We start from the raw sequence: 12,178 nt of genomic DNA, 5'->3' as shown, positions 1-12,178 counted from the left end.
CCCAAGGCTCTGCACACTGTACCTGGCTGGCTGTATACAGTCTCTGTGTCGATTTTGAATGTTCCTATGCGTGTTCCCAGGAACGGGATCTTCTTTGAATGAAAAACCTGCACATAAGAAACAAATTCCATTCTGCTGCTGAAAGGCACAACTGTCAACAGGGCAGAGCGCAGCTACTCAGAGAGGAATGAGCAGAGGGGATGGGCTGCTATGAGCAGGAGGATCCCTCAGGCAGAGCTCCGCTCAGCAGGATGAGCCTTCATTAGCACAGATGGCTGCACACTTGTCGGTGGCACAGAACAGGTGAAACACATGCAGCCCAGAAGCTTGGTGACCTCCCCCAGACATTAGGCCAGTCTCCCCACTGGGCTGGAGCAAAGGCCTCAGCCAGCCAACCTCTCCCTCATGCCCAAACTGACTCTCCCCTGCGCCAAGGCTCACACCAGACCAATCATCCAAGGAGTCCAGGCCAAGGCCTGAGCCAAACTGACTTCTCCCTTGAGCCCTGGACAAGATGCTGCATGTGCCCAGACCCGCCTGAGGCCTGAAATGTGCCAACCTCTCTCTCATGCACAGGCCCAGGCTGACTTCCCCAACACACTGCAAGCCCAGTGAGGCCCAAGTTGACTTTTCATGTGCCTGAACTGACTGCATTCCTGCCAAGGCCTGGACTGAACTGAGCCAAGCTCCTAATCCATGCCTAAGAGGAGGCCTGAGCTGGGATGGCATCAATCCGGTGCCAAGCCAGGCTGGCCTCTCCTTTGTGCCAGGGCTGGGCACATTCCTGCAGGGAAGGGTACTGTGCTGGGCCACAGGTGGAGGGTGACAGGCTGCAGTAGAAGAAGAACCAGAATCTCTGAGCTCTGGCCTACATTTGAACAAACAGGTGCTGCATTTAACCCTCTTATTATAAAGAGCCTCAGGTGAGTCTTCTGAGCCTCAGGCTTCAGAGTCTTTAAAGGGCCTGATTCTGCCCTGCCTTCCCCTTGCGCTGGCATTTATACACATGCAAGGGCTGCCAAGTCAGAAAGCCCCTCCCTCCCACCAGCATGTTACACCCCTCTGCAGGCCAGGGGACAGGAAATGAGAACCATTCCTGGGGTGCCACTGGCTTCAATCTCCATCTGATGAGACTGAGGGCAGCTCATGCCCCTACTAGGGGGAGAAAAACCACTACAAAATGCCAACTCCTCTCCAAGAGACAGAGTGGGTGAGGTAATATCTTTTATAAGCTCTTCCTCAGGTCTGGGAAAGGTTCTCAGAGTGTCACAGCTAAATGCCAGGTGGAACAGGTTGTTTAGCATAGTTAGCTCATATTCTAGGGCCCATTCAAGGCAGAGTGCCCCGTTACCGGACTGGACCGGAGGAAGAGCTCTGTGTGGCTTGACAGCTTGTCTTTCCCCAACAGAAGTTGGTCCAATAAAAGCTATTACCTCACCCTCCTTGTCTAATATCCTGGGGCCGATACGGCTACAACTACACTGCAGACAACTTCCCTCCAAGTAAGTGAGCCGGAAGTGGAAAAATAAACTTGGGGGAAGAATCTGGGCACATTTCTCCTGATGTTTTACTGTGAGGAAGGGGTGCTTGGTTCTTCCTTGGGGGCTCAATCAAGGCTGGGGAAGAACTCTCCCTGGGCTCTCCATCTCAGCTGGAGGGTCAGGGGACCCCTATGAACAGTTGTACTGAAATAGCTTGACGGTTGGTATAAAATTACAACTGTGCATTTGCCAAGCAGATGTAACCCTGTTATGAAAACGGGAGACTGACAAGCTGTGTGCAGCTAGGGTATTGACACGGTCAGATGCTGTGGCCCAATCAGCACTAACATGTAAGAGGGCACACTTGCTATATATGGCTAAAAAAGCAACAACAGTACCAATGCTGCTCTGCCTGGGCTGCTGAAGGTGCTTGTCTAACAACACACGAGATGTGAAACTGGGTTACAGACTGCTATTGACTACCATGGGCTTTGGATCAGGCCCTATAGCTACACATGTAGCTTGTGTTACCTACAAGGAAGGCAGCTTTGTCTACTGGCTAAAGTAAGGGATGAGAGTCAGACCCCTTGAGATTTATTCCCAACTCTTCCACTGACTTGCTGTGTGATGCTGGACAGGTCCTTTAACATGTCTGTGACTCAGTTTCCCCACCTGTAAAATGGGGGCAATACTGGTGCCCTAACTTTGTGCAAGAGCCTGACAATCTCCAGGTGGAAGGTGCTGCCATAAACAAACACACATGTACACACTCGGCACCTCAGCGCAGCATCTCAGTTATTGCCATTAGACAGATTCTTGCCAATGTGACCCAAAAGAGTGTGGGCAGCAGGGCATACTTACGGAAATCTCTATGAGTCTGTGAAATAAAACTTCCCTTGGCTCATGGAATTCAAACATAAAATACTGCAAGAGAAGAGAGAGAGAAAACTGAGCAAAGTGTTCCCATCGCAACCCCGAGAGCCCCTCTCCCTGGACACAGCCATGTCATGTGTGACTTGAATGAGGCTCAGCACCTGTGGAAGTGCTGTGCACTCTGTGTGACACTGGTTGGGTGTAAGCAATACTGCGTGTTCCACGTAACAAGCAGTGCTGTGCTCTCCAGTGACACTGGTTGGGTGTAAGCAATACTGGGTGCTTCACGTAACAAGCAGTGCTGTGCGCTCCAGTGATACTGGTTGGGGTAAACAGTGCTGTGCGCGCTGCATGACACTGGTTGGGGGTAAGTAGTGCTGTGCGCACAGCATGACACTAGTTGGGGATGAGCAGTGCTGTGCGCTCCAGTGACACTGGTTAGGGGTGAGCAGTGCTGTGCGCTCCGGTGACACTGGTTGGGTGTGAGCAGTGCTGTGCACTCCGCGTGACACTGGCTGGGGCAGATAAGCAGTGCTGTGCATGCCATGTGACACTGGTTGGGGGTGAGCAGTGCTGTGCGCGCCACAAGACATTGATTGGGGGTAAGCAGTGCTGTGCGTGCCATGTGACACTTGCTGGGGGTGGTAAGCAGTGCTGTGCACGCCACATGACACTGGTTGCGGGTGAGGAGTGCTGTGCACACCACGTGACATTGCTTGGGGGTAAGCAGTGCTGTGCGCACAGCATGACACTAGTTGGGGATGAGCAGTGCTGTGCACTCCAGTGACACTGGTTAGGGGTGAGCAGTGCTGTGCGCTCCGGTGACACTGGCTGGGGGTGAGCTGTGCAGTGCGTGCCTCGTGACACTGATTGGGGGTGAGCAGTGCTGTGCACTCTGGTGACACTGGCTGGGGGTAAGCAGTGCTGTGTGCGCCGCAAGACACTGGTTGGGGGTGAACAGTGCTGTGTGCGCCGCAAGACACTGGTTGGGGGAGAGCAGTGCTGTGCGCTCCGCGTGACACTGGTTGGGAGTGAGCAGTGCTGTGCGCTCCGCGTGACACTAGTTGGGGGTGAGCAGTGCTGTGTGCTCCAGTGACACTGGTTGGGGGGGTAAGCAGTGCTGTGCACGCCGCATGACATTGGTTGGGGGTGAACAGTGCTGTGCGCACCGTGTGATATTGGTTGGGGGTGAGCAGTGCTGTGTGCGCTGTGTGACACTGGCTGAGAGGGGAGCAGCGCTGTGAGTGCCACGTGACACTGGTTGGGGGTAAGCAGTGCTGTGAGTGCCGCATGACACTAGTTGGGGGTGAGAAGTGCTGTGCACTCCAGTGACACTGGTCGGGGGTGAGCAGTGCTGTGCGCTCTGGTGACACTGGCTGGGGGCGAGCAGTGCTGTGCGCTCTGGTGACACTGGCTGGGGGCGAGCAGTGCTGTGCGTGCCTCATGACACTGGTTGGGGGTGAGCAGTGCTGTGCGCTCCGGTGACACTGGCTAGGGGCAAGCAGTGCTGTGCACGCCGCGTGACACTAGTTGGGGGTGAGCAGTGCTGTGTGCACCACGTGACACTGGTTGGGGGTGAGCAGTGCTGTGCGCTCCGGTGACACTGGTTGGGGGTGAGCAGTGCTGTGCGCTCCACGTGACACTGGTTGGGAGCCAGCTCTCAGCCACACTGCAGTGTTCCTGGTCCCTTCCTTGCACCATGACCTGTGCAGGGGGCTCTGGACACTCTGCCAATGGGATCCCTGGCCCATGCCACGTACCTCATTGTAAAAGGGGCAGTTTGTTGACTTTTGTGTTGCCGTGTGCCTCTTCTCTTCTCCAACTTTCACCACCACAAAGGGGTCAATGTTCACCCCCACCAGCTTCTGGGCTTCAATGACATTGATCCCAATCTGTGGAAACATGGGAAAGGAATCCATAGACAGGTCCTTTCGGAGCAGCTGGGAGTGCCTCCAATGAGAGGAAAGCTTGCCTGTTTCCTTTCTGCAGCCAGCTATTCCAGAGACACAGCCTGCCCGTTAGCCCCCGGCCTTTCTCCGCTGCTTTTTAAAATGCCCTGCTGTCATTAGCATCTCTTCCCACCTTAAACAGGTGACGGCATGCTCAGGAGGAGTGGGACAAATAGGAAATCAAAGACTTTACTACAATCCAAGTTACCTTTCCACTGATGCGTGACAGAGCATTTGCCCCCTAATATTCTATATGTTCACTACAGCGTCCAGACAAACACTAAAAAAATAGCCAGTGGTAAGAGAACTGAAACATTTACGGCCTGAATGGACACTCCCCCTGCAGCAGAGATTACACTCAGAGAGAGGCCGTATGATCAAGCTGGCCTGGGAGTCACAAATCTGCTACTGAGTGGCAGTAGGGCTCAGGCCAGCTGCGTAACCTCCTGGGGCCATGTTCATTGCTGGGATACAGCGGCATCTCCATGTATCTATTTGCTCGTCCCTAAAATGGGAATGATAACACCTCCCAGGTGGGCAATGAGGGCCCGTTAATATCTGCACTGCACTTGGAGGATGCAAAGAGCTACAGAAGCACTGTTACTGCTGTTACTATTAGACTACAGGGCGCTGTTTAACAGCTGAGACAGCAAGAGGCTGATGGCCCTCCCCATACTGGGTTCGCAGTTTCTAATCTCCCTTAAACTCATATCTCACTTTATGGCCCAGTAAGAATCCTGGCTCACACTGTTCAAACGATGCACTCTGGAACCAGTTCCATCCTGTGCAGAATGTTCACACAGACTCTCAGCTGCCGCATGGAGGAACACCATCAGCAATGAAAGGAAATATCAACATCCATCTAGGCCCGGCCAGCGGAGTTGGGAATGTAGGAGTTTAAGAGCTTATATAAGGAAAGAAGAGCTCTGCTGAGGCCAGTATGTGATTAACGATGAATAGAAAGCAGGGATGTGGTGAAAAGGAACCACCAGACTGTTCCTTGGAGAGGGAGGAGGGGCCTGCCTGTCTGTTAGACATTGAAGGGAGACACTAGCCTGGCAGTTAGCTGCCCTGACTGTAGCAGGCCTGGCTTGGGGCAGGGATGCTGAGGCACCTGACTTGCAGGGGGATTGTTTAGTACAATACCTGGAAGCTTTGCGGTCTAGGAGTGGCAAACAGGTCCCACTTGCAGAGGCGTCTGGAACGGCTGCAAGGGAAACAAACCAGCTGAGTGGGCCTCTCAGCAAAACCCTCCTTTAACTTACTTGAGCCACAGCCTGCACATATGCAGAAGTTAGCTTCATTACCCACTGGCACTGATAACACAATTACACTTACAGGGAACTGTAATGGCTGGAGACCAAGGGCCAATCAGCCAAGACATGAGCAAGGGAAAAGGAAACTCCAAACGCTCCTCCCAGACAGCCCAGCAATTCCAAGCAAACTCCCTCTATAGGTGGGTCAGCGAGGGTGAAGGCTCCATGAAGAGGCCACATTTCCCCAAGAGCACCATCACGTCCTGCTACTGGAGAGCAGAAACACCACAGCCTGGCTTCACACAAAGCCACAGGCTGTAGGCAGGGTAAACAAGGCTAGACGAACCCCCAGGGCCCTGTGGGTAAGACTCGGTGCCTCACCGTACCCCAGCCCAGCAGGGATGGACCCCGGGCCTAGCTGTGTGAAGAGACACACATCTTCACCAAGCAAAAAGTCCTGCAGAGCACTGGGGGAAAGAAGAGGAGCATGTGCCAGGTACCTCTTGACAGGGCTGAAGACGATGCCCAAGAACTCCATATCAGATTCATCATCATACTCCTCCTCCTCCTCGTCAGTCTCTAGGCCCTTCACCAGCTTCCTGCCCAGTGCCGTGGCCTTCTTATCCAGCTCATGAGCTTGCTTCACGTCAGCTGGCCTGGAAACACATACATACTTGTCAGCCTCGTGTGAGACTGCCCAGGCAAGAGCAGGGAGTAGATCAAGGAAGCACTGCTTCTCCAATCCCCAGCATCTTCGCATTGCTCCGAGAGGGCACAGGCTACTTACTGCAGCTCCTCGAATCCAACGTTGCGGATAATTAACTCGGAGCTGCAAGACACAGAAACACTCGTCAAAACAGCAAGCTCATTACTGCAGTTCACCAAACACAAGCTTCTGAGTCTGCGTTCGCTTTAACTGAACAGCTCCCTGTTGTAAGGCCTTTATTTTCATTGCAGAGACTGCTCAGACTCTGCACAGCATCACTATCTGGCCATCTCCTTACCCAACACCCACCACTGTAACCTCTGAGCTCCTCAGGTCAGAATTTCAGAGCAAGGGCAGCCATGATAACTTCCCCTTCTGACTCCGCTGCACCCACACCACATTGCCAGTCTGTGTGCCATCTCACACAGTAATTACTTACCCCTGTCTTTGCTGTAACACTGTGCACAGCTTCATCCCGTCTCACTTTAACTAGTGCCTTTCCTACTTGCATGGTCTTCTGCAGGGCAGCACAGACCAGCCATCTCTGGAGGGAAGTGCAGGCTATCCACCCAGTGTTGGTAAAGACAAGGCTGCAGCTCTGTTGGATGCTGACACCTACCCCATGCCTGCCAAGTGATTTGCAATCCCATGTCCAGGTGAGTAGGCTGGACTCCTGCACTGATCTTACTCACAGCTAAAACAGTTCCATCTGACCAGGCAATCTGTCTCAAACCATCCCACTAACACTGTAAAAAGCCACTGCAGACAGGCCCTAAGGGAACAAGGATGGAAGTGCAGAAGTGGCCTGATTTTTTCCTCTTCCATTATTATCAGTACCTGTCTTTCATCTGGTAGACAAAATCCTCTTCAAGCCATGTACCCGCTGAGCCATCAGGAGGCTGGTAGCGCAAATCTAGCTCGATATAGATCTAGGAAGGGAAAGCCAACATGCATCAAGGGCACAGCAGCCAGAGACTGCCCACTGACACACCAAAGGGTAGGAGAAAGGACATTACAAATAAGAAAGGAAAAGTGAAGAAAGCTGTCAAGGGCTTTCCTTTCTGGCTGGCCAGGGAACAGGCAACCTGGCTGTGCAGAATCCGTCTGACACTTCAATAGACGATACTGTATTTGCCCAATCCCCCTTCCAGCCGCAGCTCCCTGCAGTTTCCCAAACCCAGAGACAAATGGAAGCTAAACTAAGCTCAGGTTTCCAAGCTTAAAAGGCACCACTAGCAGCTTTCCCCCCTGGGCTTGGTGCACTAGCTTTGAGGGGTTGTGCAAACTTGGAAATGAGAGAGGGCTAATCTGGCTTTAGCCATTACTGTCTTTGCCTTCATTTGATGCAAAATAGGGTTGATAATGTGCTAATAACCAAGTTAGCTAACCTGTTCTAAACCGCCACCTAGGGGAGGTGGATTTAACCCGCAATGCTGTTAGTAAACTTCACCTGCAGCTCCCGGAGGTCAAAAGAGGGGGCAGCTTTGCCACTGACATCAGTGGGAGTGGGAGCAGGAGTGGGCAGTATGGCTACAATTTTCAGAAAAAACAAGCAATTACTCAGTTTGGGGACATCCAGTCAGAGATACTGCAGGTCCTTTGGGCTTCATGCAGCTGGGGCTCTCTACAGCTGACAGCTAAGAGAGATCTTCTGCCCACAAGTGACAGAGAGAAGGAAAGTATGTTCAAGTGGTAGAGGCTAGAGCCCTGCGTAGGTCTATTTTTTTAAATCCCACTCCCATCCCATCCCACCTCACAATACCCATTCCCACCTGCTCCCTCATTGGTTTGTGCATTTTTATCCCACTACCACCCTGCAAAACCTTAGTCCCCTCAAATCCTTCAAGAGAGACAGATTCCCCCATGGTACTAAAAAAAAGCAGGGGAGGGGTCAGTTAATACAGTGGTTCTCAACCAGGGGTCCGGGGCCCGCAGGGGCTATGAGCAGGTTTCAGGGGTCCGCCAAGTAGGGCCAGCATTAGATTCACTGGGGCCCTCGGCAGAAAGCCAAAGTCCCGCTGCGTGGGGCTGAAGCCCAGGACCTAACCTCACCACCTGGGGCTGAAGCCAAAGCCTGAGCAATGTGGCTTCATGGGGGCTCCTGTGGTGTGGAGCCCCAGGCAGTTGCCCTGCTTGCTACCCCCTAACACCAGCCTTTTATATGCAGAAAACCAGTTGTGGTGGCACAGGTGGGCCGTGGAGATTTTATAGCATGTTAGGGAGGCCTTAGAAAGAAAAAGGTTGAGAACCCCTGAATTAATATATATATATAAACTGAATTCAGACATAATTTTTACCACAACCCCCCCCCACATCTTGCTTAAACCATGTAAAAAAAAAAACTTTAATTTCCTGTTACAATAGACATCAAATTTCTTTCTGTCCTCCAGGAACTTATCTAGTTCTTTTTTTAACCATGTTATAGTCTTGGCCTTTGACCATCACAACATCCCGTGGTAAAGGGTTCCACAGGTTAACTGTGCGTCGTGTGAAGAAATATTTCCTTTTGTTTGTTTTAAACCTGCTGCTTATTAATGTCATTGGCTGACCTTTGGGTCTTGTGTTATGTAAAGGAGTAAATAACATTTCCTTATTTACTTTCTCCATACTGTTCATGATTTTATACACCTCTGTCATATCCCCTAATTGTCTCTTTTCCAAGCTGAAAACTCACAGTCTTTTTACACTCTCCTCATACGGATGCTGTTCCATACCCCTAATCATTTTTGTTCCCCCTCACTGGTTTTTTTTTTTAATTGTAACATTTCTTTTTTGAGGTGTAACAACCAGAACTTCAGGTAGTATTCAAGATGGGAGCGTACCATGGATTTATATAGTGGCCTTATGATATTTTCTGTCTTATTATCTATCCTTTTCCTAACAGTTCCCAACACTCTGTTAGCCTTTTTGGCTGCTGCTGCACATTAAGTGAATGTTTTCAGAGAACTATCCGCAGTGTCTCCAAGGTCTCTTTCTTTAGTGATAACAGCTAATTTAGACCCCATCATTTTATATGTATAGCTGGGATTAGGTTTTCCAACGTGCATGACTTTGCATTTATCAACGTTGAATTTCATCTGCCATTTTGTTGCCCAGTCACCCAGTTTTGTGAGATCCCTTTGTAGCTCTTCACAGTCTGCTTTGGACTTAACTCTCTTGAGTAATTTTGTATCATCTGCAAATTTTGGCAAAACAGCATTTACTCCTTTTTCCAGATCATTTATGAATATGCTGAATAGCACTGATGCTAGTATAGATCCCTGGAGGACACCACTATTCACCTCTCTCCATTCTGAAAACTGACCATTTATTCCTACCCTTTGTTTCCTATCTTTTAACCAGTTAATGAGCCATGAGACCTTCTCATCCCATTACTGCTTATTTTGCTTAACAGCCTTTGGTGAGGGATCTTGTCAAAGGCTTTCTGAAAGCCTAAGTATGCTATACCCTTGTCCACATCTTTGTTGACCCCCTCAAAGAATTCTAATAGATTGGTGAGGCATGATTTCTCTTTGCAAAAGCCATGTTGACTCTTCCCCATAAATTATGTTTATCTATGTGTCTGATCATTCTGTTCTTTACTATAGTTTCAATCAATTTGCCTGGTACTGAAGTTAGGCTTACTGGCCTATAATTACCAGGATCATCTCTGGAGCCTTTTTAAAAATTTGGTGTCATGTTAGCTATCCTCCAGTCATCTGATACAGAGGCATCTGATTTAAATGACAGGTTACATACCACAGTTATGTAATTTCATATTTGAGTTCCTACAAAACTCTTGGGTGAATATCATTTTGTTCCAAAACCTCTTCTAATGACACCTGAATCTGGGACAGTTCCTCAGATTTCTCACCTAAACAGAATGACTCAAGTGTGGGGATCCCCCTCACATCCTCTGCAGTGAAGACTGATGTAAAGAATTCATTTAGTTTCTCCACAATGGCCTTGTCTTTCTTGAGTGCTCCATTAGCACCTTAATCATCCAGTGGCCCCACTGATTATTTGGCAGGATTCCTGCTTTTGATGTACTTCAAAAGAAAATTGCTGTTACATTTCGAGTCTTTGGCTAGTTGCTCTTCAAATTCTTTTTTGGCCTTCCTAATTATACTTTTTCACTTAACTTCCCAGAATTTATGCTCCTTTCTATTTTCCTCAGCATGATTTAACTTCCAGTTTTTATAGGATGCCTTTTTTACTCTAACTGCTTCTTTTAATTTGCTGGTTAGCCATAGTGACACATTTTTAGTTCTCTTACTATGGTTGTTTTTTTTATTATTTTGGGGTATACATTTAATTTGAACCTCTGTTATAGTGTTTTTTAAAAGTTTCCATGCAACTTGCAGACATTTCATCTTTGGGACTGCACCTTTTAATTTCCATTTGATTAACTTCCTCATTTTCATGTAGTTCCACTTTCTAAAATTAAATGCTCTTGTGATGGGTTTCTTTGGTGTTCCCCCCCCCCCACCCCATAAGAATATTAAATTTAACTACATTATGGTCACTATTACCAAGAGATTCAGCTATATTCCCCTCTTGGACCAAATCTTGTGCTACACTTAGGACTAAATCAAGAATTGCCTCTCCTCTTGTGAGTTCCAGGACTAGCTGCTCCAAGCAGACATTTATGATGTCAAAAACTTTATGTCTGCATCCCATCCTGAAGTGACATATACCTAGTAAATATGAGGATTGTTGAAATCCACCAGTATTATTGAGTAAGATTAAGATTCTGTCTGCAGCAGCAGCCTATCCCTGAGCAGAGCCTGGGTCAGCTGACCCCCAGACTCAGATATTTCCCCAGCACCAGAGTTGCAAGTTAGTCTATGCAACAGCACTACCCAGCCAGGACCCCTCCTGTGGCCTCACTGTGAAGCAGACACTCTACACTCCCAGCCTGCTCCAGATCCAGTTCCTGTTCCTGGCCTGATCCCTGTTCCAGCCTTGCCCACATCCTACCCTGATCTTGCTCCAGGCCGGTTACTGACCTGCTCCGCCCTGCATCCACCTCCTGACCCCAGCTCTGACCTTGGCCTGCATCTGGACTCCAGCTATGGTATTGATTTGGCTTGTCCATGGACTCTGACCACCCGGCGTCAACCTCTGTTCCAACCACCAGGTCTGACTGCCTGGCACCAGGGAGAAAGGTGGAGAGTTGCTGGCATGTGAAACCCTTGCAAACTAGCAATGTCCAGTGTCTCACCAAGGATCCACTTAAAGCTGTGAAATACACACCAACTGTTAAAGAGCACATGCCGTCTCAGACCACTTGGAGATCGCATTGAGTGGCATACGTAACACTGTATCACAAGCTGCTGCTGGAACAATCAGACTCAGAAAGTCACACAAGACACCTTGGCTTTCTGAAGAGGCCTCTGATAGATGAGCGAAAAAGGCAGAAGTACACAAGCACAGAGCTGTCTGAAAACATAAACAGTTGAAAACCATTTTCCAGGCCTTAGCCAGAGCCAGCTCCAGGCAACAGCTTATCAAGCAGGTGCTTGGGGCAGCAACTCCGGAGCGGGATGGCACTTTAAGATATTCGGCAGCAATTTCGCGGATGGTCCCTCACTCCCGCTTGGAGTGAAGGACCCCCCGCTAAAATGCCGCAGATCACGATCGCGGCTTTTTTTTTTTTTTATGGCTGCTTGGGGCGGCAAAACCCCTGGAGCCGGCCCTGGCCTTAGCACAACATGACGGTGAGATCTGCCTCAATTCCCTGGCCAACAAAGCAGAGGATGGCCTTCTCATAAACAGATGGTTAAGGGTTAATGTCTCTTTTACCTGTAAAGGGTTAAGAAGCTCAGTGAACCTGGCTGACACCTGACCAGAGGACCAATGGGGGGACAAGATACTTTCAAATCTTGGTGGAGGGAAGTCTTTGTTTGTGCTGTTTGTTTTGTTTGTTGTTTG

At 49.6% G+C, this 12,178-nt stretch overlaps 1 protein-coding gene across 1 annotated transcript in view; it reads right to left on the bottom strand.

Moving 5' to 3' along the window:
- Nucleotides 1-12,178, bottom strand: part of LOC116816902 (fer-1-like protein 4) — a 120,903-nt gene that overhangs the window by 92,023 nt on the left and 16,702 nt on the right. The window contains exons 4-10 of the mRNA XM_032766535.2: nucleotides 7,103-7,194; nucleotides 6,347-6,388; nucleotides 6,060-6,215; nucleotides 5,450-5,510; nucleotides 4,115-4,246; nucleotides 2,343-2,405; nucleotides 23-107 (exon numbers count right to left, since the gene is read on the bottom strand). Of these exons, the coding sequence (XP_032622426.1) occupies nucleotides 23-107; nucleotides 2,343-2,405; nucleotides 4,115-4,246; nucleotides 5,450-5,510; nucleotides 6,060-6,215; nucleotides 6,347-6,388; nucleotides 7,103-7,194 (631 nt within the window). The remainder of the gene's footprint in view (nucleotides 1-22; nucleotides 108-2,342; nucleotides 2,406-4,114; nucleotides 4,247-5,449; nucleotides 5,511-6,059; nucleotides 6,216-6,346; nucleotides 6,389-7,102; nucleotides 7,195-12,178) is intronic.

This window comes from Chelonoidis abingdonii, chromosome 14 (assembly GCF_003597395.2).
Source record: "Chelonoidis abingdonii isolate Lonesome George chromosome 14, CheloAbing_2.0, whole genome shotgun sequence".
NCBI lineage: Eukaryota > Metazoa > Chordata > Testudines > Testudinidae > Chelonoidis > Chelonoidis abingdonii.
The sequence above is the reverse complement of the archived record's forward strand: the minus strand, read 5'-3'. Positions and strand labels throughout refer to the sequence as shown.